The sequence below is a fragment of the Sorex fumeus genome, unplaced genomic scaffold (genome assembly GCF_029834395.1).
Source record: "Sorex fumeus unplaced genomic scaffold, SorFum_2.1 ptg000034l, whole genome shotgun sequence".
Classification (NCBI taxonomy): domain Eukaryota; kingdom Metazoa; phylum Chordata; class Mammalia; order Eulipotyphla; family Soricidae; genus Sorex; species Sorex fumeus.
This window is the reverse complement of record NW_026606091.1, coordinates 30,188,105-30,215,473: the sequence shown is the minus strand read 5'-3', so window position 1 is coordinate 30,215,473 and position 27,369 is coordinate 30,188,105. Positions and strand designations below refer to the sequence as shown.

General features: G+C 56.2%; 1 protein-coding gene across 1 annotated transcript in view; it reads left to right on the top strand.

Annotated features, from left to right (window-relative positions):
* Positions 1-2,183: 2,183 nt before the first annotated feature.
* Positions 2,184-27,369, top strand: part of LOC130026624 (polypeptide N-acetylgalactosaminyltransferase 12-like) — a 31,205-nt gene continuing 6,019 nt past the window's right edge. The window contains exons 1-10 of the mRNA XM_056117458.1: positions 2,184-2,206; positions 2,455-2,624; positions 3,674-3,854; positions 5,453-5,638; positions 8,358-8,475; positions 10,420-10,596; positions 11,736-11,867; positions 13,417-13,530; positions 17,899-18,038; positions 18,609-18,624. Of these exons, the coding sequence (XP_055973433.1) occupies positions 2,184-2,206; positions 2,455-2,624; positions 3,674-3,854; positions 5,453-5,638; positions 8,358-8,475; positions 10,420-10,596; positions 11,736-11,867; positions 13,417-13,530; positions 17,899-18,038; positions 18,609-18,624 (1,257 nt within the window). The remainder of the gene's footprint in view (positions 2,207-2,454; positions 2,625-3,673; positions 3,855-5,452; positions 5,639-8,357; positions 8,476-10,419; positions 10,597-11,735; positions 11,868-13,416; positions 13,531-17,898; positions 18,039-18,608; positions 18,625-27,369) is intronic.

Genomic DNA, 27,369 nt, shown 5'->3' with positions numbered 1-27,369 from the left:
TTGCCGGTGGGGAGAGCTGTTCTCCCATTGAACGACTGTCTTGGGAGTTTTTCCTCTTAGAATCTGACAGAGTCTCACCCAGACACAGGTGGCACCCAAGAGTTTGCCAGAAGCATCCCAGTGTATTCCATGTGTGCAGGCTCTATCCAGCTACCCCCAAACGGGCATTAGCAGGTCAGAGCATAATTATGTAGGTTGTTAACAGGCTACCTCGATTCTGCAGTAACAACTTTCATCTAACAAACAGTGGTGCCTACTGCTCTCAGGTGCTCCCACAGTAGTGACTCCAGTTTCTAAGCTCCATTGTTTGAGCGTTCCCGTGAGCCTCTTCCATTCCTGCTCGGGCAAACTGCTCTCACTCTCTTCCTCGGTGAGAGATTTGGGAACCCCGTCCGGGTCATACAGAGGGACAGAGACATATAAATAAAGTTAAGGAAATAGGAGTAGCTTGCTGGGGGCGCTCCCGGGTGGACCCTCCGAACCTCAGGTGAGGCAATGGTACACCCGCCCCCTGGGTTAGATGAAGGGGCCTTTGGAGTTGTCTTGGTCTGCTCCGAGTCATCTCTTCGTGGGTCAATGGTAAGGATCCTGGAATGAAGCTGGTGGCTTCCTGTCACCAGGTGGGCGATAGTCTTGTCTTCCTCACCTGGAACAAGGTGATCTCTGACTCCAGGAATGTTGCTGTCCACTCAGCCGGTTGCCATTTGGTTCTGGTCACCATTTTGTCAGAGCAAACCTCACATTTGATTCTTGTCAAATTCGGTGATTCCTGACTCATCCATCTTCTCCACCTCCTAGAGTGGGTCTCTCAGAGGTCCTGCCTAGTTTTTCGCTTCTGCCTTTTGTTGCCTGCTTGGTTCCCTCCCCTTAGGCTTGGCAGACAGAATCATGGGCTACAGACCAAGCAAAAGTCTGAGCCGAGAGCTCCCCCTCCTCCAGTGCACTTTTTCTATTCTGGGAAAGGAAGTCCTGAAAAGGATGGAGGCTGAAACAGTCAGCAACTGAGTTCTAGGCACTACCTGGGACGGTTTAGGGGATCATGAATTGGTGGCAGAGGAGAGAGAGAGGGGAGAGGGCTGAATCACTCTCCCTGACAGCCACTGTCCTGTTTCCGAGATTGTTTCTACAAATGGATGCATCCCAGCCTGTGTGGGTGTGTGGCATTGGGTGGGGCGGGTCCTGCCAGGGAACGGCTCATGCTTCTTGATGAAGCATGAGCTGTCCTGTGGGGGTCTCCCCATGGATCAGAACCTGACATGACATGCCCATGGTGCCTGTTGCGTCTACACCCCCGCTGCAGTGTCCACCGGGAAGAGCCCCAACCTTGCCCCCAATGCTTCCTGGGTGCCAGGCCCCCTAGTGGCCAGATCATGCCTCAGGTAAAGGACCTGCAAACCTCCAGGTATTTCCCAAACCTCTCAAGGACTGGATGGAATTTCTCTGCCCAGAGCCTCACCCCAGTGTGGAACCCTTCACTGCCCACAGGCTCCCCAGACAGCACAAGCCCACAGTGACCCTGTGACCCTCCATCAGAGATGGATTTGATTCTCAGCCAGACATACGTGTTCCCGAACCTCCTCTCCCCACAAGGCTGCCCCGTGGTGTCCACCAGTGTCCCTAGCATTCTTGTGCCCCAGCCCCAAGCCTCGCATGAGTCAAACGTGTCTGTGAGGAGACTTGGGGCGTGGGAGGAGGGGATGAGTGGAGGGTACATGAGTTTGTGGTATGCAGGAACGGGAGACGGTCGGAGGGAGCGGACACCCCAGACAGGTGTTCTCCACACAGGGATTTTTCCAAGTGGTTCTGGAAGGAGGGCAGGGAGGGTGCCAGGCAGAGGAGGAGAGAGCTGAGTAGAAGCTGGGCAGTGGGGTTCAAGTGGGAGTGGACAGAGGTGAAACCTGCACAGCCTGAGGATGGAACCGTCTTCCTGTCTTTGGAGCCTGCCTAGGTTTTGGGTGGCAAAACTGTGAACGTTGCTGCCCAGCTTAAATACACAACCTCAGAGCAGGGAGAGAGCTCAGGGTCAGGGGACCGTGTGAAAAGACCCAAGTGCCTCCTTGGACACTGCCTGCCTCCTGGGCACCATCAAGTTTGGCTCTGGGGGATCCCATCCCGGCCCAGGATGGCCCTGTCGCATTGGGTCTGAGCCAGGTTCATCATTGGGCCATCTGTCCCTGGAGGCCATGTCAACAGTACGACTTCGTGGGTGACCCAGCCTGCCCTTACCAGAGTGACTTCAGGCTTTTTGGGTGTCGTTGTACAACCTTTCTTGGGAGCTACCGAGGCTTCCAGGAGGCTCCAGGGCAATGCATTTCTAGAAGATGCGACCAAATTCTATGGCAGGTCTCAACCATGACTGACGTTCCCTTCAGAGGTCCTTCGAAGCACCGTGCCAGGCCTGGGATGCCCTGGTGCAGGGTGTTCCCCGTCCCTGAGGCTGTGTTGCTTCTGCAGGTGCAGAGAGCAGAAGTACAATTATGAAGGTCTGCCAACGACGTCCGTGATCATCGCGTTTTATAACGAAGCTTGGTCAACCCTCCTTCGCACCGTTTACAGTGTCCTCGAGATGTCCCCAGACATCCTGCTGGAGGAGGTCATCCTGGTGGATGATTACAGCGATAGAGGTACCCAGCCTCCCCTCTACCCTGCCCTGACCTCCCCTTTCCCCACCCCGCCCTCCCTTGACCCCCATCCTCCCCTCCCCTGCTCTTGCCTCTGAGCTCTGTCTGGTTCTCGCTGTGGACGGGTTCTGATTGAAGGCTGTGCTGGGCTGTTCTCTGTGAGGCTCTAGATAACAGTGATTTACAGGAGATAACAGGGAACGTCTCCCTGCAGTTGGGGTATGGCTGTAGAGGGCAGGTGTGGGAGCAGGTGTGGGGGACAGGTGTGGGGGATAGGTATGGGCTATAGGCATGGGGGAACAGGTGTAGAGGGCAGGTGTTGGGGGGTGGGTGTGAGAGAGAGGTCTTGGGGACAGAGGTGGGGGAGAGGTGTTGGGGGCCAACTGTGAGGGAGGGTGTGAGGGCAGGTGTGGAGGCAGGTGTGGGGGCCAGGGGTGGGGGCAGGGGTGAACACTCGCCTTCTTTGGGGTGCTGTGCTCCCTGGGATGCCCCAGCCTTGCCCCTCCCCTCTCTCTCACTCCCACCTGTACTGAAGGGTGTCCAGGGGACTTGGGCAGCACCTAGTAGGGGGTCTCACCTCCCACCCTGCAGAAGAACAGTCACCTGGCCACACCTGGCTGCAGGGGACGCTCAGGACTGTAGTCTCGCTTGTTTGTTCTGGGGGCCGCTGGGCGGTTCTCCGGGCTTGCTCCTGGCACTGTGCTCAGGGCTCACTCCTGGTGTGCTCAGAGGACCAGGTGGGGCGTTGGGATCACACATCTTAACCTGGGGGACTGATGTCTTTGGGGTGGTGGCCATGTACTCGGCTGGAAATCGTGGAGAGAGTATTCGGGGTCATTCAGCGTTGCCCATGACAGAGTGCAGGGCAGGTGAGTGTGAGGCGATGCCGATAGAGCCAGCTGGGCACCAAGTCCTGACAGTCCTGAGACCTGGGCGTCTGGGTCCAAGGGGGGCACGTGGGAACGTTGCTGGTGGTTCTAGAGTTCTCCATCCCAGCCTTCCCTTGCCCGGGCAGGGCGGGAGTGAGCCGGCTGCCCCATTCTCCTCCCCAGAGCACCTGAAGGAGCGCCTGGAAGCCCACCTGCCCAAGGTGCACCTCATCCGCGCCACCAAGAAGGAGGGCCTGGTGCGCGCCCGGTTACTCAGGGCTTCGGGGGCCAAGGGCGACATCCTCACCTTCCTGGACTGCCACTGCGAGTGCCACGAGGGCTGGCTGGAGCCGCTGCTGCAGAGGTGCGTGGGCGGTGCCCAGTGGGAACACGGGAGACCCAGCTCCGTGGGCCTCGGGCTCGGCCTGGGTGCCCCGTCCCCCAGTCTCAGGCCACGGCTCCATCCCTGGTCACATGATCAGGGACCCTGGTCTGGGAGCCTTCGAGGGCATCAGGCGCTGCTGTACCAACGGCTTACTGGTGCAGGGGAGTTGCTTTTACTGCTGCTGGTCAGGTGCCTGAGTCGAAAAGTGCTGCCATGGGCAGAGAGGCCAAGAACAGGATGGTGTGGATCTTATCAGATCACAGCCCTAGGCAGCACATTTTGGTCATCTTTCCTTCATGCTGGGCTGACTTTCCCAGGTCAGCCAGTACCTGTGTTGCCTGGGGCTCCTCAAGCCTGAAGGGACCCACAGAAATGGTGATTCACAGTAATTTCTCTTATGTATTTATTTATTATTTATTTTTTGCTTTTTTGGGTCGCACCCGGCAATGCACAGGGAGTCACTCCTGGCTCATGCACTCAGGAATTATTCCTGGTGGTGCTCAGGGTATTATATGGGATTCTGGGAATCAAACCCGGGTCAGCCGCATGGAAGGCAAATGCCCTACCCACTGTGTTATGGCTCCAGCCCCTGCATTTTATTTTGGGGGGGGGGATTTGTGTGTGTGAAGGGGCTTACCCGTGAGTGCTCAGGGCTTACTCTTGGCTCTGCTCAGGGATCACTCCTGGTGGTGTTCAGGGGACCACATGGGGTGCCGGGGATTGAACCAGGGCAGCCACCTGTCGGGCAGGCACCTTCCCTGGGGTCCTGTGTCTCTGGCCCCCACCTTCCTTAGCGTCACTAGGAAACCATGAGCAGAATCATGGACAGGAAGCAGATGGCCCTCGCCTGGGTTATTTTTTATCTTCTTACCCCTGTAGTCTTAAACTATGCTTTTAAGTATCATTGTTTGAAAGGGTTTTAAATGCAGGGGGGAGGGGAACCACTCCAGGCTGCCCTTCCCCCAGACCCACCTTACTCCCTCCACTTCCTCCCTCCTGATGCTGCATCACTATTGTCAGCTACCCCCAGATTCCTCCGGGTGGGCTGTGCCCCCATGTGGCGTGGACAAGGATGCGGGGGGAGGGGTTCAGGGTCTGCGCAGCTGGCCTCTGGAGCACACGCACCCACTGTCTCCTCTCCCAGGCGTGGGTGTCCATCATCTGGCCCCCAGCCTCACCCTGCTGCTCTCTGCCCTCCCCATCTCTGTCCTCACCCACTCTGGCTCCCTTCATGGCTTCTTTCTTTTCCCCAGCTTCAAAGAGGGTCCCAGCAGCTGGACTCCCAGGGGCCCAGGCCAGTGCCAGGGGCTGAGAGCAGAGCCATCATCGTGTCTCGCTCTCCCTCTGAATCCCAGGCTGGAGGGTGGCATTGGGGACCGATGCCATGCAGGGTCCAGAAGCAGGGGACCTGAGGGCACACACTGGCCCTGAGTGGAGTGGGAGCGAGCATGGCTTGGAAGGGGGGGGGCTGTTCCTGGTCACCCCGGTCCTGGCCACATCTGGGTGGTGTGCGTATGTGTGCGTGTGTGTGCGTGTGTGTGTGTGTGTGTGTGTGTGTGTGTGTGTGGTCACTGCAGGATCGGGGAGGAGGAGCCGGCGGTGGTGTGCCCCGTGATCGACGTTATTGACTGGAACACTTTTGAGTACCTGGGCAACTCCGGAGAGCCTCAGATCGGTGGCTTTGACTGGCGGCTGGTGTTCACGTGGCACGTGGTCCCTGAGCGGGAGCGGAAGCGGATGCGGTCCCCCATCATTGTCATCAGGTCAGGACTGGCTGGGAGCGTAACAACCCCCCCAACAACTGCAGCAGACGCCCGGGGGGAGGGCAGGGATGCTTCGCTGGGGCCCCACCTGGTTTTGTTCTAAAGCATCTGCTGATTATTTTTTTACTCTACACCCACCCCGCTCTAAGTGTGGGGTTCATATTCATTGGCCTATTTTGTTTATTTAAAAACAAAGGTGAGGGGGCTGGAGAGAGAGTTCAGTGGGTAGGGCGCTTGCCTTGCAGGAGTTTGCCCTGGGTTCGATCCCCCAGGCACCCTGTTATGGTTTCCCGAGCACCGCCAGGAGTGATTCCTGAGTGCAGAGCCAGAAGTTGCCCCCGAGCATTGCCGGGTGTGGTCCCAAAGCCAAAGCCAAAACAAGATAAATAAAAATAGGGTGAAGAAGTATGTATCCTAAAATGTACTGCTCTGACCGTTCTTAAATATATAACTTGGGAGACTCAAGCGCGCTTTTCCCTCGACCACGCAGAATCTCTCCAACCGTCAGGCGGTGTGTGTCAACCCCAGCCCCTAACGGCTCCATGGCCTCTAACACACCCCCACAAAAACTTTCCCCCTTCCAGACGCCTCACGCGAATGAGGCCACCACGCTTTGTCCCTTCGCGTTTGCCTTCTTGCCGGTCCCGAGATGTTTGCCTTGGGAACCCATAATTCTGCCTTGTGTCAACGTGGCCGGTTTTGTTGGCCCCTTCACCTCCGGTGGGTGTGTCCGCCTTCCAGGAGTTGTGTGCCATGCCCCGGGGAGGACTGATATCACAGGTGCCCTGCCCCCTGGACTGGTGCCAGTCTCCAGGGCCCGAGGTGGCTGGCTGCCACTTCCGGCTGTCCAAATGGGCGTGGGGTTCTGGGTCAGGTGGGGACTCCATGGTGACGACTCTGAGCACTTAGTGGCAGGCCTCTGTGGGACTGAAGCCAGTTAGGGGATGGGTGAGGGTGCAGGGTGAGGGCGGCCGAGAGCCAGCGTTGGTCAGTGGGTGAGCCTGGGTCTGAGCCCGGCTGCTCGCGTTCTGTTTCATTTGTTTGGCTTAGTTTTCGGGCCACACTTGCTGAGGCTCGGGGTTACTCCTGGCTCTGCACTCAGGAATTACTCCTGGTGCCTCGTGGTGAGGGAGCTGGTGGGCACAGGATGGGGTGCAGGGACCAGGCATGTGTTAGGAGGCTCTGCAGACTTCCCCGTCAGAAATGCGGGCGCAGGAGAAGACGGAGGCTGAGACTGGGGGGTGGGGGGACCTCCGGGGCGGTGGGGGGATTTGGAGAAGCTGATTGACATCTGGGAAAAAGGACGGATTGAGGGTGGCACCCGGATTGCTGGAGTGGCCACTGGGGAGCCGCTGGCATTGCAGCTCACACAGCAGATTTAGAGACTGAGGCAGAGGAGGAGGGATCATGTGTCAGGTCACAGATGCAGCCTGTGATGTCGAGACATACTCCCTCCCCCCCAACTCCCTCCTCCAGTGCACACATATGAAGACATTTGCACAAACCCACACACATGCACACATGCAGCAGCTTCATGGTCAGTTGCCTGCCCCTCCCACAGTCTCATCTCAGTTTTTTTTAAATGTAGGAGTACTGCTATTTATTCAGCCACTGATTAGCTGATTGAATTGTGCATGAACTCCACACATCATCTCAGCTTTCTTGCATGTTTCAGTCACCATGTTCCCTAATCTTATACCCTAAAGCCATGTGAATGTGCTCTCATGCTGGCACCCCTCCCTCCCTCCCTTTTCCCTCCTTCCCTCCCCCACTCCTTCCTTCCTTCCTACCTTCCTTCCTTCCTTCCTTCCTTCCTTCCTTCCTTCCTTCCTTCCCTCCCTCCCTCCCTCACTCCCTCCCTTTTTTCTTTCCCTCCCTCCCTCCTTCCTTCCTTCCTTCCTTCCTTCCTTCCTCCGTCTCTCTCTCCCTCCCTCTCTCTCTCCCTCCCTCCTTCTCTCCCTCCCTCCTTCTCTCCCTCCCTTTTCTCTCTCTTCTCCCCCTTCCTTGGTCTTCCCTCCCTCCTGTTCTTCCATCCCCCACCAAGGAGTCCCACTGACCTTTCCCGTGTACTCTGAGCCTACAGTGCTGGGAGGGCCCCCCAGTGCCACCACAGGGACCCGGCTGCCACCAGTTTCCCACACCCACATCTGCACTCTGGGGTGCTTCCCTTCCAGCTTTCGACCTGAGCCACCTCTGGGGGCCGGGGAAGATGCCATGCCTGCTCAGTGGGGTTGGGGGAATCGAAGGCTTCAGGAAAATGTGCTAGAATCATCTTTCATGGCCTCCAGCAGCCCCCAGCTGCATCTGTGAGTGCCTGGGCTCTGCTGTGAGACCACCACCACCGCCCACCCCGCCACCCTCCCAGCCATGTGCTCTCTCCGCCCTCTCTCCGGGTCCATCTGCAGCTGCCGGGGTCCTCTCATGCTTAGACTTTGCCCATGCTGAGGCCTTCCCAGCACCGTTCATTCCTCTATACTGGACACGCCCCGGGCCTGTACCCTCTCCGCCCTGGAAACAGCTGTCCCTGCCCTTGACCCCTCGAGAGCACATGCATCACACGCAGTTCTGTGATTATTTGGAGGGGTCTGGGAGCTTCCCCAGCTAGGACTCCCAGCAGAGCCCCCCCACCACCAGTGCTCCCAGACTGATGAAGGCAGATCAGGCCTGGGTAAGGGTTCCTGCGGCTGGCACTGAGACGCAGGTGTTGCAACTCTTCCAGGTCCCCGACAATGGCTGGTGGGCTGTTTGCTGTGAGTAAGAAATATTTTCAGTATCTGGGGTCTTATGATACAGGAATGGAAGTTTGGGGCGGAGAAAACCTCGAATTCTCCTTTCGGGTCTGTCTCTCTTTCTGTAGCCGTGCTTGTCTCTCTCTCTCTCTCTCTCTCTCTCTCTCTCTCTCTCTCTCTCTCTCTCTCTCCATGCCTCTGTCTCTCTGGATTTCATGAAAACCTGTTGGACTTTTCCCCGCCTTGGCCTTTTGTCCAGTGTCCTGAGAGTGGACACGTGGACAGCCTATATATGTGCTTCTCTCATCTGACCTTCTCACAGAACGTGCTTTTAACTAGAAAAGCAGGAGGCAGGGAAGGAACCTCCTAGGTCCCCTGATTCTTTTCTTCCCCTCTGCTGCCCTGGGCCGAGGTTGGCCCCAGACACAGCATCCTGCCTCCTGGTCCACCTTTGGTCGCCAGGCTTGCTAAGCACTTTAGGAAGTCGCCTCTATATGTATGTAGCAGGGTGACATTCAGAGTCTGACACCGAGAAGGATTCTCGGGAGAGCTTGTTAAAGGGGTCAGGTTCAGTAGCTGGACGTGCAGGCCGGAGCAAGAGTCACATTAACGAGCGCACCCCCTGAGGCCGCCCTCTGCCCTCAGAATCCCCGAGTGACAGTTCTGTGAGAACCCCCGCCATTTCCGTGGGATTCCCAATGAACTTGTGTCTGGCATATTACATTTCAAGACCATATGCCATTGGTCATGCTTTTTGATGATGTTAAAATTTTCTGTTTAATTTTTTTTTGGCTTTTTGGGTCACACCCTGCGATGCTCAGGAGTTCCTCCTGTCTCTGTGCTCAGAAATTACTCCTGGCGGTGCTTGGGGGACCATATGGGATGCTGGGAATCAAACTTGGGTCAGCCTCGTGCAAGGCAAACGCCCTACCCACTGTGCTATCGCTCCAGCCCCTCTGTTTAATTTTTGTGAGAATTTTTTTCATCTTTTCTGATTGCTTGTTTTGTTTTGGGGCCACACACAGTGGGGCTCAGGGGATACACTGGGCTCTACCCTCAGAGATGACTCCTGTCTGTGCTCGAGGGACCCTATGGGATGTCGGGGATTGAACCTGGGTTGGCCCCATGCCAGGCAGTATGCTCTACTCGCTGTACTAGTGTTCTGGCCCCTGGAATTTTTTTTTAAGTAACAGAACATCCCAGCTTTGCATAAAGAGTGAACCAAATAGAAATTTTATCTTCCACGCAGGGCTTTCCTTCTCCCATCGTAAGGTACTGTCCTTTTGGGTCTTATTTTTCAAAAAAAATTTTCTTTTTGAATTTGGTTGAAACCCAAACTCAGGGCTCACTCCTGGCGGTGCTCAGGGGACCGTCGGAGCTGCCAGAAACTGAACCTGGGTCAGGTACATGCAAGGCAGGTGCCCAACCCCATTGTACTGTGTCTCCAGCCCTTCAGCTGCTTTTCTGGATGGTTCATCCTGGGGGCCAGTGGTGGGGTGTGGTGGTTCACACCCCTCTGCCCTTGCATGAGTCTACCTCGTTGGGTTTTGAGGTGTGCTTTTAATGGTCTTTCTGCCTCTCCTCCAGGTGCCAGGCTGCTTCTCCTGTGTCTGGCAGTTCCTCTTTCTCCCTTCCCAACTTCTCTCCTTCCTAGCTGCTTTCCTCTCTTCTCTGGCTAGGAGATCAGGTAATCCGCCCGTGTGGACTGTCACCCACCCACGAGCTCCTGGCCGGGCCCACTCTGGGCCCTGTGAGCCCCACGCATGAACAAACAGTGCATGGGCTTGTGGTCTTGGTTCTGGTGGCTAGACCTTGGGCCGCTCCCTTGTTCTTTGGCTGCGCTCTGGAGCCCGTGTGTGCATGGGGGTGGGTGAGGCAGGGATGGGCGGTGGGGTGAGGAGTGGGGTGGAGGGGGCCGCCTGTTTCATGCCCTGGAGGGTGTGGTCTCGGCAGTGTCTCTTTGGGTGATGCTTGGTGCCCGGCCTCTGTACTCAAGGGACAGCCGTGCCGATGGACCCGCTCCCCTCACCCAGCCACTCCTCTGCCCTGCAGATCTGGCAGTGCGGCGGGACCCTGGAAACGCACCCCTGCTCACACGTCGGCCACGTCTTCCCCAAGCAAGCTCCCTACTCACGCAAAAAGGCTCTGGCCAACAGTGTCCGCGCTGCCGAAGTGTGGCTGGATGAGTTCAAGGAGCTCTTCTACCACCGCAACCCCCACGCACGCCTGGTGAGCTCCTCCCACCCGCCCCGTCTGCCTTCACCCCTGCAGGCCTCCTCAGAACCAACCCCCCCTTCCTCCTCCGTCCTCCCTCTACCCTCCGTGCCCGCACATCCACTTCCGGAGGGAGAAGCTGCGGTGGGCCTTGGTGAGGCCAGTGGGGAACTACTTGATTCCTCCATGGTTGTGATGACCCTTTGCTGATGTCTCTTGATGCCCACCCGGCCTTGAGAATCACACCAAGCAGCTCATGCTGCCCACCCCAGGTTGGGGTACCCTGAGCTTGTTGCTTCTAGGAAAATCAGGGCTGGGTTTCAGCTACCTCCAGCCACTGCATGATCTTCAGATCGTGGGTATTTCTGTCGTGGAGGGGAGGTCAGGCCCCATGCCATGGTTGCCAGGGCCTCTTCCTGGCTCTGCACTCAGGGATCATGCCTGGTGATTTTTTTTCTGGGAACCAAATGAGGTGGCAGGGACCAGGGCAGGGTGGCCACCTGCCAGGCAAGCGCCCTGCCCTTTGCACGAGCTCTCTGGTTCCTGTTTACTTATGACCCCCACCTGGAGGTGCTTGGGTTCTACCCTTGACTCAGTGCTGGGGGTTCCCTGCCGTGCCGGGACTCGGACCTGGGCCTCCTGTATATGCTCTTGACCATTGAGCTATCTCTTCATCACAGAGTATGTGTGTGTGTGTGTGTGTGTGTGTGTGTGTGTGTGTGTGTGTGGTGCCGGGGATGGGTCATGCATATGTGCGCTATCTCATCTCATCCCAGCCCCGTCTCTTGGCTTTGCATGCGTGTCTACCTCAGCCACCCTTCCTCAATCTGTCCCATTGAAGAAGTGCTGTGTGTCCAGGGATGCCCACAGGGCTGGGGTTTGGGGCTCCCATCATGTCCTAGGCGCTTCATGACCATCGAGGTGCACTGGGTCTCCCCAGGCTGGAGCTGGGCAACGGGGAACCCTGTGTGTGTGTGCGCGCGCATGTGTGTGTGTGGGGGGCGTGGTACCCCGGCTGCCACAGCTCTCTCCCTAGGCACCCACCCACACCTGCACAGCTAGGGCTTGGGGGCATCGTCACGCCCCAGGACTGGGGTGGGGTGGAGTGGGGGACTGTGGAGGACCTTCAGGCTGACCGCATGGACCCCCCTCAGGAGTTCTTTGGCGACGTGACCGAGAGGCGGCAGCTCCGTGAGAAGCTCAAGTGTAAGGACTTCAGGTGGTTCCTGGAGAACGTGTATCCTGAGCTGCATGTGCCCGAGGACCGGCCCGGCTGCTTCGGGATGGTGAGAGGGCTGCGCCCGGGGGGGGCTGCCAGCAGGGTCCCCACGCCCTGCATGAGGCAGGTCCTCGATGGGGTCCCTTGGGCTCCCCAGCCCCGGCCCTCTCCCCGGCTCTTCCCCTCCCCCGGCTGGCTTTGGCTCTCAGCTCGCTCACGTGGGAGCATGTGAACGAGAGTCAGGTTCTGCCTGTGATTTTGTGCATGAGGAGACTGAGGCTTGCCTGGACTCTCCACACCACCTCTACCCATCACATCACTTCACACCCGAGTCTCAGTGTCTGGGCCAGTCAGTCACTCCCACCTCAGGGGTCCTTAGGGACCGGAGGGGGGGTAGAGGAGGATGGGGCAGGAAAAGGAGAGTCACTTCTGTTGTTCACCAAAAGAAAGAGAAAAGAAATCTTTGGGGGGGGGGCAGAGAGATAGTCCCGGGGTTAAGTTTAAGCTTTGCCCTCTGTGTGGCCAACCCTAGTTTGATCCCCGGTGCCAGACGTGGTCCCCTGAACACCGTCAGGAGTGGCCGTTGAGTACCTCGAAGTATGGCCTAAACACCCGTTCCGCTCCCCCCCAAACCCCTGCACACAAATGGGAAGTATTTGGGCTGTGGGGGTTGGGGTTGGGCTTCACCCGGTGGTGCTCAGTGGTGACTCATAATGGTGCTGGCATCAGACTGGGGCTTGGTTGCCTGCCTGGCAAGTGCCCTCACCCCCCAGACCCTCTCCGGCCCCAGTGCCATTCACTCTGGAGAGAAATCACGCCAAGGTAGAGACTCCCATCTCCTGGGCTGCACGGCTGGGCGACGCTGCTTCCCCCATTCTGGAAGCCCTTTGGTCAGCACCCAGCGGGCTCTGAACACGTTTGAATCCTTGGCCACTGTGAAGTGTCCAGGTCTCCCGAGGTGCCGAGAGGATCAGGAGGCCGTCGTGGGCTGCCTGCCCCAGGGAGTGTGTCACTCTTGCTCGCCCTGCCTTTGTCTCCTGCATCCCCACCCCACCCCGTCCCACTGCATTTCTCTTTTGTCCAAGTGCAGCCCTGGAGGGGATGATGGGGCATGATGCTCTTCAGGCCTTTGCACGTGACCAAACTGGGCACTATCCCCAGCACCCCATAGGATTCCCCACCAAGCACCACCAGGTGTGATCTCTGAGCACAGAGCCAGAAGTAAGCCCTGAGCATTGCTAGATGTGATGCTCCCCTCCTTCAATCCCCCCCCAAAAATCCAAAATGAATAAATTAAGGAAGCTCTTATTTATTTATTTGTTTACTTTTGGTGTGGGTTCCATGCCTTGCGGTGCTCAGGGATTTACTCCTGGCTCTGTGCTCAGGGATCACTCTTGGCGGTGCTCAGGAGGTCCTGTGGGTTGCTGGGGTTTGTCCATGTGCAAGGCCAGCCATCTGACCTTCTGTACTATCGCTCAGGTCCCAGAAGCTCTTACTTTTGGGCCTGGCTCTTGTGCCGGGCCCTCCTCACTCCCTGTTTCTCCTCCCACAGCATCCTGGGTTGACTCAGTTGTGTGTAAACCTGAACTGGAAACTCCCGTTATGTTTCTTGGTAGCTCCAGAATAAAGGATTGCAAGGACTCTGCTTTGACTATAATCCTCCTGATGAAAACCAGATTGTGGGGCACCAGGTCATTTTGTACACCTGTCATGGCCTGGGCCAGAACCAGGTAGGTGACGCTTCTCTCTGGAAAAAGGCAGCAGGGGCCCCTGGGTTCAAGGTCTTGGGAGCCTCTTAAAGAGGAAAATTGGGGAAGATCTATGTGTGTTGTTGTTTTTTAATTTTAATTTTTTTTTTGTTGAATCACTGTGGTATTCAGTTACAGGGCTTTCATGATTGAGTTTCAGTCATACAATGATCAGACACCCATCCCTCCACCAGTGCTCATTTTCCACCACCAATGTTCCCAGTGTCCCTCCTGCCACCCCCATCCCCTGCCTCTATGGCAGACAATTTCTTTCTTACTCTCTCTCTACTTTTGGGCATTATGGTTTGCAATACAGATACTGAGAGGCCATTATGTTTGGTCCTTTATCTACTTTCAGCACCTCTATGTGTGTTTTTTTAAAAGTGAATATTTGACCTCTTCAATTTGTAAAGGTAATAGAGACTCATTGTAAAATATTTGAGAACTAGAAAGTGAAGCAAGTGTGCCCGAGAGGACCTGGAGAAACCGCCTTAGGATGAAGGTGAGTTTCTTGTCCCTCTTTCCTCTATGCACAGACTCTGGATTCTGTGTTTTAACTTAATCACTTAATCACTTAACTTCCCGTTAGTCGTCGATTTGCTCGAGCGGGCGCCAGTAACGTCTCCATTTGTCCCTGTCGCGTGCTAGTGTAGCCCAATGGCATCTGTTCGCTCCAGGAACATGAAGGGCTTCAAACCGATTGTTCATGATCTTGACGAAGAAGTCTGACCATCTGGTAGGTGGGCGGCCACGCGGTCTTTTGACATCCTGTGGAATCCAGTCGGTAACAGCTCTAGTCCAGTGGTCGTCTTTAAACCTCATTACGTGACCAGCCCATCTGATTTTTGACACCTTGGCAAATGAGACAGTGTCCCTGATTCTTGATCGTCGACGGATGTCGGAACTCCGGATTCTTTCTCTCATTTGAGTGAAACGTGATATTCCAAGCATAGCTCTTTCTATTCTTCTTTGGGAGACCTGAATAGAGTTCTCATCCTGTTTGCGTAGGGCCCAGGTCTCTGAGGCATATGTTAATGCAGCAAGAACAGTGGAATCAAAGAGATGTGCCTGGAGCCGGAGGTTCTTCATCCTCTTAGCTATTTCTTCGACGTTCTTGAAGGCGTTCCAAGCCGCTCTCTTCCTCCTGCGCAGCTCGGGTGCCAGGTCATTTGTCATGTTGATCTCTCGACCTAGGTACACATAGCTGTTGCATTCGGAGATGGTCGTTCCATTGAGAGCGATTAGGGCATCAGGTACGAGGCTGTTTCTCATAAACATTGTCTTCGTAAGATTCAGCTGTAGTCCTACCTTTCCACACTCACGGTCAAAGTCAGCCAGCATTTGTGCTGCTTGGCTGATGTTTGGTGTTACTAAAACAATGTCATCAGCAAAGCGGAGGTGGTGTAGTTGCCGACCATCTATCTTCACTCCCATTCCTTCCCATTCCAGTCGTCGCATGATGTTCTCGAGGGTGGCACTGAAGAGTTTCGGTGAAATGGTATCACCCTGCCGCACCCCTCTCTTGACATCAACGATCACTTCTTTGTAGAATGGTGAGATCCTGGTAGTGAATCCGCAATACAGCTCATGGAGGATCCTGATGTATTGGGCTTGAATGCCCTGATTGGCTAGGGCTTCAATGACTGCTTCCGTCTCAACAGAATCAAAGGTCTTCTTTAAATCAATGAATGTTAAACAAAGCGGCATCTTGAACTCCCGAGAAACCTCAATGAGCTTGGTTATCGTGTGGATATGGTCGATGGTGCTGAATCCTTTGCAGAACCCGGCTTGCTCGCATGGTTGTCCTTCATCTAGTGTTCTGCCAATCCTATTTAGGATGACTCGAGTGAACAACTTGTAGATGACAGACAATAGGCAGATCGGGCGATAGTTGCCAATGTCATGGATGTCTCCCTTCTTGAACAGTAGTACGGTCCTGCTGGTTTTCCATTGGGACGGAACCTTGCATTCAGACAGGTAGCGAGTGAAGAGCCGAGCCAGTGTATTGATGAGTACTGACGGCAGGTTTTTCAGGTGTTCAGGTCTGATCTTGTCTGGGCCGGGTGCTGTTTGTTTCTTTACCGACGAAATGGTGTGTCGGATTTCGGAAGGGAGAACATTGGGAACGACATATCCATCCTGTAGAATTTGGTATGTTGGCAAGTGGACATGGCTGTCGAAGAGATTTGAGTAGAAGTCATAGATAATCTTCTCCATTGCCGTTTTGGAGGATGTGATGGATCCATCAGGACATTGGAGGGCAGTCATCTTGGTCTTGTAGTTGGCGAAGGACAGGCGGGCGTTATGAATACTTTTCCCGGCTTCTGCCGCATCTCCCAGTACTTCTGCTCTTTTCTCTTTGAGGTCTTCCTTGATTGCATCTCTGCACTGCTTTGGGAGCTTGGATGTTAGCTTGCGGTTGCCTGAGGCACGCGCCAAACCATGCTGGCGAATTAGCTCAAGAGTTTTTGAAGATAGGTGATTTTTTGTGGCTATCTCTCTCTTGGCGTTCCTCGCACATTCATGGAGGTGCTGAACCAGTCGATCGTATTCCTCGTCAATGTTGTCAACAATGGCATCTTCCCATGTTGCCGCAATAGTACCAAAGAGTTCCCAGTTGGTGGTCGTTCTGGGAGTTCTCTTTTTGAACTTTTCAGCCCTTTCTCCCCGCTCTGTGAAGTAGAATTTTGCACGAAGGAGACGGTGGTCCAATCCCGTTCGAAATTTTGGGACAACAGCGACATCAGTCAGGCAAAACCGTCGATTGAATATGATGTGGTCTATTTCGTTGTGGAATCGTCCACCGGGAGACTCCCATGTCCATCGTTTAGATTCTGCCTTCTGGAACTGTGAGTTACCATGAATGGTCTTGGTCGACATGATGAACTCAGACAGTCTCTCACCCTGTTCGTTCCATTCTAGGCCATGGGTCCCGATGTGAAGTTCTTCAGCTGATCTTCTCGGTCCTATCTTGGCATTAAAATCACCCACAATGATCTTGTAGAAGGTGTGGTCTTCTTTATAGAACTTGTCTAGCTCCATGTAGAACTTCTCGATTTCTCTTTCATCATAATGAGATGTTGGTGCATAGACAACAAAGATAGAAACTGCAGGCAGTGAGCCACATCATTCAAATGTAAATGTCCAATTCCGGTTGTTAGGCATTCGAATGAATCAATGCTCTTGGCCAAGTTTGTGTTGACAAGTTAAAATTAGTTTTAACTAATTGTCATCATTGTATGTTTATGGTTTATATTTGATTGTTTCCTCTTGCATGATCCATACATGCTCAGATGTCTTCTTTGGGAATATTGTGCCTTTTGACCTCCTGGTGGTTCACATCATGTAGTTCTTTTTTGTTTTTATTTTTGTTTTTGAGTCATACCTGGGGTTACTCAGGGGTTACTCCTGGCTCTGTACTCAGGAATCACTCCTGGCAGTGCTCAGGGGACCATATGGGATGCCAGGGATTGAACTCAGGTCAGCAAGGCTAACACCCTCTCCACTGTATTATCCCTCTGGCCCTGCACCATGTAATTCTGGAGCGGTGAGATGAACTGATTCTCTGCCTGCAAAGGTAATACAGACTCATTGTAGCTCACTGTCACGGTCCTCCCGTTGTTCATCGATTTGCTCAAGCGGGCCCAGTAACGTCTCCATTGGAGACTTTATTGTTACTGTGTTTGGCATATGGAATACATCACGGGCAGCTTGCCAGGCTCTCCCGTGCAGGCAAGACATTGTAGAACATCTGGGAAATAGAAAATGAAGCAAGCAGTGCCCGATAGGACTCAGAGAAACCCGCTTGTGCAGTTATGACTAACTGTGCACCAATACCTACAGTTAGAGGAAGAAAAAGGAAAACCCTGCAGATCTGGGTCGGCTCAGGAGGGCACCTACTTGGCCGGAGAAGCTGGATTCCAGCACCCTGTCTCCCTGTGTGACCCAGGCCTGCCCTCTCCCTGGCAGTGCAATTCCTGCCTGCAAAGGACATTTTAGTGATTCCACAGTGCCATTGCTTTGGATCAAACACCCTCAAGTTTGCCGGGAAGAGGCAGAAAAGCCCAGAGAAGAGAAAGGGCAGCTCAGGCCTCAGAGTTGCCCACTCAGCTACTGAGACCGTCCATTTTCTGGCCAGCTCAAGGGTAGGGACAGCGTGGGGTCTCAAACACTCAGGGAAGAAGCAGAGCATGAGAAGGGGGCCTTGGGGAACTCTGGCAGGACACTCACAGACCCTCAAAACTGGACACTCAGGCTCTCTGCCTGGCCTCTGTGCTCTGATCCTGCCTGGTGTCCGTCCATTCCTCCATGGCCGACAGTAACCGTTGCCCACGGACGGCTCCTTTGCAGTTCTTCGAGTATACATCCCAGAAGGAGATCCGCTACAACACCCACCAGCCCGAGGGGTGCTTGGCGGTGGAGGCGGGCGGGGAGAGCCTGGTCATAGAGCTCTGCCAGAACCCGGTCCCCGAGAACCACTACTTCCTCCTGCGCTAGGTGAGTGGGCAGTGTTATCTGTGCTGTCAATCTTGGGGCTGAAGTAGACCCTGGGAGTCTCAGGGAGGAGCAGGCCCCAGGCATGCTGTGATAAGGGACATGCTGGGAATGGGGGTGGGGTGGGATGGGGAACTGTTGGCGCCTTTGTCTTGCAGGATCCCTAATGCTTGGCCTGTCTTCTCTTGTTCACTTGGAGTTGCTGGGGGCTGGGCGGGGCTTGGGACCGGCCTGGGGGCTGCTGCTGCTGCTGCTGCTGCTTGAATGTGGTCTCCTTAAAGCGGATGTGAGGGCAGATCCTGCGGGGGGAGGGTTGGGGTGGTGGGGAAACTGTTTTACTTCTGTAAACCTCACCCCCATTTTCCCCAGCTCTGGAATCAGGGGGAGCGGAAGGGGAGATGGTCACAGGGGTCACCAAAGCACACACCCAGCCCTGGATTTATCCCACGTGGCCCCTCCTGAACTTCACCATTTACAGCCCTGGAGGTCCCAAGCATCACTGGGATGGCCCTGGTGGCCCCCAGCACCAGTGAGAACATACGTCTGACTTTTATGTTCGTGTGTAGACGTGAGGATGGCACTGTATGTACATGGTGTGTGTATGCATGTGTATAGATGTGCGGATTGTACTGTATGTGCATGTGTAAAAGTGTGCATTTTTATGTGTGTGCACGTGTATGTAAAAGTGAAGATGGACTATGTGTATGCATGTATGTGTGCACACTTTTGTTCACATATGTGTAGAAATAAGGGTAGCACTTTGTGTGAGCACCAGGCCTGGCTTCTTAAACTGTAGATCAAGACTACACACGGGGTTTGCATAACTTAAAAGATACTTGTTTTACTTTAAATTTATTTATGACGTAGGGGTCTGGAGCGATAGCACAGCAGGTAGGGTGTTTGCCTTTCAGGCGGCCAACCCAGGTTCAATTCCCAGCATCCCATATGGTCCCTCGAGCATTGCCAGGAGTAATTCCTAAGTGCAGAGCCAGGAGTAACCCCTGTGCATCGCTGGATGTGACCCAAAAAGAAAGAAAAAATCAAATAAATTTATTTATGATTTATCAAATAAATATTTGTATCCTTATTTTACATACCTCAAAATCAGGGACCACGGAAAAAATTTCCTAACAAAAAGAGGTTGCTAATGGAAAACTTTAAGAAGCTCATAGAGAGAGAGAGAGAGAGAGAGAGAGACAGAGACAGAGACAGAGAGACAGAGAGAGAGAGAGAAAGAGTGGGAGAGGAAAAAGGAGGAGAAAGAGAAACTTTATTATACATAATAGAGATTGAATAATAACAGTAAAACCTGAAAAATTGCCGGAAACAAGGACTAATAAGTTACTGTAGCATCAGACAGTAGAAGTCAGAGCAACTGAGTGGTAGGCATGTCTTGGGGAAGTTTAGGAAATCATAAATTGGTGGCAGAGGAGAGAGAGGAGGAGGACTGGGCCACTCTCCCTGACAACCACCATCCTGTTACCACGACTATTTCAATAAGTGGATCCATCATAGTCTGTGTGGGTGTGTGCCATTGGGCGGGGCGGGTCCTGCCAGGAATGGCTCGTGCTTCTGGATGATGAGGAATCCGTGCCATGGGGTCTCACCATGTCCAGAGCCTGTCACTGCCCACCCATGGTGCCTATCCCATCTATACCCCCTCTGCAGTGCCCCCCAGGAAGAGCCCCCCACCTTGCCCCAATGCTATGTGAGTTCCCACCCCTAGTGGCCAGTCGATGTTTCAGGATAAGGACCTACAAACCTCCAGGTATTTTCTAAGCCTCTCAAGGACTGGATGGACCTTTCCTGCCCAGAGCCTCACCCCAGTGTGGAACCCTTCACTGCCCACAAGCTCCCCAGACAGCACAAGCCCACAGTGACCCTGTGCCCCACCATCAGAGATGGATTTGATTCTCCGCCCAGCGAAAGGGAGAGGGGGAGATGTCAGAGCTACAGGAGACAGCCGCAGACCACTGGGGCCTGAATGTGCTCAGGGAAGGGAGGACAGGGGCACTCGGGGGTGCCATAGTGGGCACGGGCGATATGGGGGAGTTGGGGTTCCTTTCAGGCTGCAGGACTCGTGAGGGCAGCGTGGCCAGGCTGAGTGGCCCTAGTTGGGAGTGTGTGTATTGAGAGGGATTTCCAGAACAGGCCGGGAGCAACATGAGAGAAGCGTCCAGCTTCCCCAAGGCCAAGTCTGGTGTCCAGTTCCCAGTAGGATGAACTGAGTCTCAGAGAAAGGGGCAGAGCTGGGATGGGGAGATTCTGTGGGGTCATTAAGAGCCCTCCAGGGCTCAGAAAGGGAAGTCTCTGTGCAACACGGGGAACTGGTCAGGGACTGATTGGGTCTGGGGGCTCAAAGGCCCCACAAAGTGGCTGCTGCCAGTCTGGGAGGAAGCAGAGACAGAAGGACAGAGCGAACGTGGACAACGGATATGGCGGGAGCAAGAACTCTGCGGGCCTGAGGAGAGGAGAGGGGAAGGGCAGGGAGGGCAGGGGCTCCAAGGACAGAAAGGAGAGGGGCCTGGGGAGGGAGGGGCGGTGAGGACAGCAACCAGGACAGCCCCTCTGCCAGGCTCGCTGGGCTCCCACAGCAGCAGCCAGGCCAGACCTACGGGTGCTCAGGGGCTAATCCTGGCAGCTGCAGCTCAGCCTGGGCACGGGGGGACGTGATCTCTGGGAATGAGAAAGTCGTGGACTGAGCTATGGGAGACCGAAAGGGTCAGTGCTCCTGGCCCACCATGGGGCCCACAGAGTTCCAAGCCACCATCGTCGGTAGGGGGCAGTGCCCGAAGGTCCGGGTGGGGGTGGGGAGGCCTGTAAGGCCCACCAGGGCAGAGGCTGGTGCAGCCTTCATCCTGACGTTGCCCCGGGAGCTCTAGGTTTCCCCCTGGCCAATGGGGTTGCAGCCCCGAGGCCACGCCCCCATCCCTACCTATAAAAAAAGCTCGTGGCCCCGCCCCTCGGGGCACCCTCTCTCAAGGATGCTTGAGAGGGAAGTGGCCCCAACACACCTTCCCCTGTTGACCGTTCGAGGGGTCATCTAGGGGTCACCTCCAGATGGTGACCCTTCCACGGGTCATCTACGGGTCACCTCTAGGGGTCATCTCTAGGGGATCTTTGGAAATTGGCAGAGCACAACGGACGGTAAGAAAAGGCCCTGCGTTGGCCCTGCACTGGTCACTGTATGGCCCCGAGGCCACAGGATCAAGCCCGGGCCCATTTCCAGCAAGTCTTCCGGCAGTTTTGTCCCCAGCAGCCTCTGTCCTCGTCAGGGTCTGCCGGGACTCTGGGATGGGAGTCCCCAGAGAGCCCCTCTCCAGGACCTGTCCGTTCCTGTCCCCAGAATAGCACCTCCTGGGCTTCTGCTGTCCAAAGACCTGGGTGGCTGAACACTGGCTCCCCAGCTCAGGAAACAATGGGGGTGGGAGCTCAGGGCAATGCCGAGGAGCTGCCTCAGTGGCGCTGGGGAGTCAAAGTAGGGTCCCCGGGTGCGCAGACCCCTCACCACAGACCCTCCTGCCAAAAACCACTTAGTGTGCGACCACACTCTTCCCCCTAAGTTAGGACTGAAAGAGATGGAAGAACCGAATTTTAAAACATCAGATATATCTTGTAAAGGCGGAGAGTCACATGGCAGCACCTCATCCGTTAGGGGTGAATGATTTGGGCTGGTGCTTGGCACCAGGAGTTTGAAGCCTGTGATGTCCGAGGAGGGCAAGGCAGGGAGGAATCACCCAGAGTGTCCTGAGGCCACGGCCACATCCCTGCCTATAGAAATGCTCGTGGCCCCGCCCCTCGGGACACCCTCTCTCAAGGAGGCTTAAGGGAGAAGTGGCCCCAATGCACCTTCTGCATGTTGACCCTTTCCCTAGGGGATCATTGGAAATCGGCAGAGCATGAAAAGATGGGAAGAAAAAGTGCTAGGTCGGTGCTAACCCGCCAACACTGGGCCATGCGCTGGTTCTGCACTGGTCAGTGTGTGGCCAGGAGGCCCAGGATAAAGCCCCCGGCCATTTCCAGCCAAGTTTTCAGGCATTCTTGTCCTCCAGCAACTTCTGCCCTCGACAGGGTCTTTCGGGACTCTGGGATGGGAGTCCCCAGAGACCCTCTCTCCAGGCCCAGTTTCCTCCTGCCACCAGAATAGGATCTCCTGGGTTCCCACTGATCAAAGAACTGGGTGGCTGTACACTGGCCCACCCAGCTCAGGAAATGATGGGGGTGGGATCTCAGGGCAGCACTGAGGAACTGGGGAGTCAAAGCAGGGTCCCCGACTCCCAGACCCCTCATCACAGTCCCTCCTAGCAGTGGGTCTAACTGTGCGAAAACACCCCTTCCCTCTTGTTTGGGACAGAAAGAGCTGAAAGAACAGAATTTTAAAACATCAAGTGTATCTTATAAAGACGGAAGATTGCTTGGCAGAGCGTCATCCTTTAGGGGAGAGTGATTTGGGCTGGTGCACAGCACCAGGAGCTTGAAGCCTGTGATGTCTGAGGAGGGCAAGGCGGGGAGGAGTGACTTCGAGTGTTGAGGGAGGGGCCCTGTGAATGGGGCACTGTGACAGGGGAGAAAGGCTGGGAGCAGGAGCTGGGCGAGTCTCCCCGTCCCTCCGCACCTGTGTCCTGCTCTGCGGGCAGCCAGAGGAAATGGGGTCAGCTGTCCACTCCCCAGAATTTTACGACCATGAAAATGCAGAGAGCTCTAGGGCCGGGACATACAACGCTTGTTTCTAGTTGTCCCTCGTGTCCCTGCCAGCACTGCCAGGAGGGCTCCAGTGGGTCCAAACCAGGAAAGAATCCAATTAGTAAGGGGTCCAGAGGAGCAGATGGCGGTGAGAAATGAGCAGACCCCGAGATGAGCAGGAGGAACCAAGAGTCGGGGCTGTGGACCATGAAGTTTGGGTGGGGTTGAAGGTCTGGGGTCCTTGACTGTCTGCTTCCTCTCAGGTTTACCGGCCTCTGGGTGCCCCCGAAACAGTCACATCGTTGACAACATTTCCAAGGACAGGTGGAGGCAGGAGGTTCCAGGAACAACGGGTGAACCCAGAGAACAACTGCGGATGCGAGTGGGGGATGAGGGGACTGAGCTGGGGTGAGAGAAGCGGGCACAGTGCTGCCCGGAGTCTGAGGGCTGTGGGGTGGCTGGCCGGGAGCCCGGCCAGGCTCGAGTTGTGTCTCTGTAACAGTGGAAGGGGTCTGGGTAACATTTCCCAGTCTTGGAGCTGGGCGAGTATCATCTCCAATTATCACCTATCATTCCAACTTGTCTTCACTGCGAGCCCACGAAAAGTTGCCTAACATGAAGAGTTTTGAGAGAGGGTGCAGGGGTTTGCTGGCCATCAGCTCCCCTCCACTCTGGGGTATTCTTGGGGCATAACAATTCAGTCTTCTGGGCTGTGACTTTCCTGGTCTGTGAAATGGGCTGGTGAGACCCCCTGTGAGGCCAAGAGCCTGCCTTGGGTGATGGCAGGAAGGACAGGTCAGAATGCCCTAACTGAGGGCTGTGGTGGCACTGACTGGCCCACACTACACAGAGGGGTCTGGAGTTGGCAGTTGCCAGGTAGGAGTCAGGGTCCGAGGCATAGGGAGACCCAACTCCTAGGCTCTGGGACAAAGATGCCATGGGGGCCTGTGGCTGAGGGTCTGAGCCCTGCATCTCCTGGCTGGGATGTAGTCGGCCCTCCTGCCTGTCCTCACAGACACTGTCCTACCTCCCCCAGATGCCAGGGCAGGACGAATAGGTGCAGTGCCAGTGGCTTCCCTGGGGCCGATCTGCTGGTACCTGGACATGCACATAGCTGCCGACAAGATCACCTGGATGCCCGCAGTCACCTGGGCTCCAAGGAGGAGCAGCTGTACCAGCGTATGCTGCGGCAGAAGCAGCCCATAGACCAGCTGCTGTGGTGCCACCAAGGCAGCAGGCCCTGCTGGAGGCCGCCATCAGGGAGCTGAGGGAGACCAGGTGAGAGAGGGGCCACGGGCTCTGGGGCAGGAAGGCCCTAGACCTGCCTCCTCACCTAGTGCCTTCACCCCAGGTGCTCTTCTGTGGGACTCAGCAGGAGAAACAGCAGCTGCAGAACCTGATGAAAGGGAAAGGAGACCCGGAAAAGGGTGAGTGACAGGGAGAAGCCCCTGTGGGTCAGAGGGCGGGGCTACTGGAGAGGGGAGCCAGGCGGCCCCACCCCCAGCCCCCCACCTCCCTTGCTTGGCTGAGACCCTAATGCTGCCCCACATCCCATCCACTCCAAAGGGATTGGCGTGGAGACGAACAACACACAGGTGCTCCTGGACACAAAACGTGAGGAGCTGGAGGCCACAGACAAGGAGGAGGCACAGGAGGCCAGGCAGGAGGAGTGCCAGAGTCCAGGAGCTGGAGGAGTCAGTCAAGTCCCAGGGGGCAGGGACCATGACCTGTGTGAGATACGGAGACGCTCCTGTTGCTGTCCTTAAGGAAGAGGAGTCCACCCACATCGGACCCAGGTACCGTAATGACCCGCTTAAAATCCAGAAAACGCAGCTGGTCAGCAAGAGCCCCACTGGCAGCCTGACACCCAGCTGACACCTCGATTTTACTGCACCTAAGCACCCTGCCTCTCTCACCCAATTGATCTAGCCCAGCCCCATCCTCCCCACGCCACCCGAGTTCTGCCTTCTTCCTCTGCCCTTTGCTCTTCTCCCTCCACTAGCACCAGGGATATCCCTCCCTGCAAGACCAGGGATCAGGGCAAAGGCACAACTATTCTCCATCTCAAGACACAGGATATCAGGGGGACAGTAAAATCTCCTTCCACTAGACCCAGTGATGTCGGGGAAAAAATGTCCCCACCCCTGGGTCCCCCAGGGATCAGGGGGCACAGTTTCCCCTCCACTAGACCCCGGGAGCAGGGGGACAGAAATGTCTCACCCCCTAGACCCCAGGGATCGGGGGCTAGAGATGTCCCCCCACTAGACGCCAGGGATCAGGGGGGCCAGAGACCCCCCCTCACTAGACACCAGGGATGGGGGGCCAGAGATGTCTCCCCAAAAACTGGACGCAGGGAACGGGGGGGCCAGAGATGTCCTCCCACCACTGGACGCCAGGGGTCGGGGGGGCCAGAGAGGTCCCCCCACCACTGGACGCCAGGGATCGGGGGCGCAGAGAGGCACCCCCAGCACGGGACGCCAGGGATCGGGGTGGGGGCCAGAAAGGCCCCCACCAAACTGGACGCCAGGGATCAGGGGGGCCAGAGAGAGAGACCCCACCACTCTACGCCAGGGATTGGGGAGGGCCAGAGAGAGAGGCCCCCCCACCAGATGCCAGGGATCGGGGGGGCAGAGAGAGAGGCACCCGCCCCCACTGGACGCCAGGGATCTGGGGGAGCCAGAGAGAGAGGCCCCCACACTGGACGCCAGGGATCTGGGGGGCCAGAGAGAGTGGCACCCCCACCACTGGACGCCAGGGATCGGGGGGGGCAGAGAGAGAGGCACCCCCACCACTGGACGCCAGGGGTCGGGGGGGCAGAGAGAGAGGCCCCCCACCACTGGACGCCAGGGATCGGGGGGGGGGTGCTGTTAAGAGAGGCCCCCCACCACTGGACGCCAGGGATCGGGGGACGCCAGAGAGAGGACCCCCCCCACCACTGGACGCCAGGGATTGGGAGGATACAGATAGAGACTCCCCCCCCAATGGACGCCAGGGATCGGGGGAGCCAGAGAGAGAGGCACCCCCACCACTGGACGCCAGGGATCGGGGGGAGCCAGAGAGAGAGGCCTCCCCACCACTGGAAGCCAGGGATCGGGGGGTGCCATTAAGAGAGGCCCCCCCACCCCCACTGGACGCCAGAGATCGGGGGACGCCAGAGAGAGGACCCCCCACCGCTGGACGCCAGGGATTGGGAGGAGACAGATAGAGACTCCCCCCCCACGACCACTGGACGCCAGGGATGTGGGGGGCAGAGAGAGAGGCCCCCCCACTGGACGCCAGGGATCGGGGGAGCAGAGACAGAGGTCCCCCTCACTGGGCGCCAGGGATCGGGGGGCCAGAGAGAGAGGCCCCCCCCACTGGACGCCAGGGATCGGAGGGGCCAGAGAGAGAGGCCCCCCCACCAGTGGACGCCTGAGATCGGAGGGGGGGCCACAGAGAGAGGCCCCCCCATGAGTGGACGCCAGGGATCGTGGGGGCCAGAGAGAGAGGCCCCCCCACCACTGGAAGCCAGGGATCGGGGGGCCGAGATGTCCCCCCCACTAGGACCCAGGGACCGGAAGGGCCGAGATGTCCCCCTCCACACTAGGCCCCAGGAAACAGTGGGGAAGAAATGTCCCCCTCCACAAGATCCTAGGGATCAGGATGGCAGATATATCCCCCCAGCACTAACAAACAATGATTTGGAGGTCAGAAGTCACAACTCAGCTCTCCCCTCCCCATTGTGGGGTCCTGTTTCTGCGCATGACAGCCCTGAAGCTTGGCCGCTGGTACCATCCAGTCACCGGATTCTACACACTCTTTGGGGCTGTTTGGGGACTTTGTATTGCTGGCTGAGAAGAGGGGAAGGAGGAAGGCGGGCTTTCTCCCTGAATGCCACTGTCTGATTTTCACGATTGTTGCAATAAATGGATCTATCCCAGGCCTGTGTGGGTGTGTGTGTCACTGGGCGGGGCAGGTCTGGCCAGTAGTTGACAATTGCTTCTAGATTGTGGGAAGCCTTGGACATGTCACCATGCCAAGACGCGTCACCTGCCTGCCCCTGTGTGAAGCCTGTCAATGATCCCAGGAGAGTCCACCCCAAGGGTTGAAGGTCTCAATCACGGATGCGTCCCCAGGAGGGAGGGCAGGATGCAGCACCCAGAGCTCTGCTTTCCACTGCAGCACCTCCATGGCCTCCCCTGCCCCTGGTGCCTGTTTCCCCATTCCCCTCTGCAGTGGCACCAGGGACAGACCCCACTTTGCCCCCTAGTGGCCACATCAGGTTTCTCAGGATGAGGACTTGAAAGTGCTCCTGCAGCAGGTGGGTCCAAGGTGCTGTCCCCTCAGCCAGGCTCCTCCGGAATGGCACCCACCCCAGCAGGAAGACAGTGTGTTATCAGTGGAGCAGGATGGGGCCGTGAATGGAACATGTTTCTAGTGTCCCCGAGTCTGTACGGAGCTGATCCCTGATAATAGCGCCCCACTTCTTTGTGGACCATCAGATTCCCTAATACAAGTCCCACTGCCAACATCACAGCACGGTCAGACCCCATGAAATAGAGAACCAGACCCTGACTCCTCTTTGTTCCTGCACGCCTGGACCTGGTGGGACAGCCTTGGCTGAGTGACACTCTACTGGTGACAAGAAGTGTGTCCAGATTCATG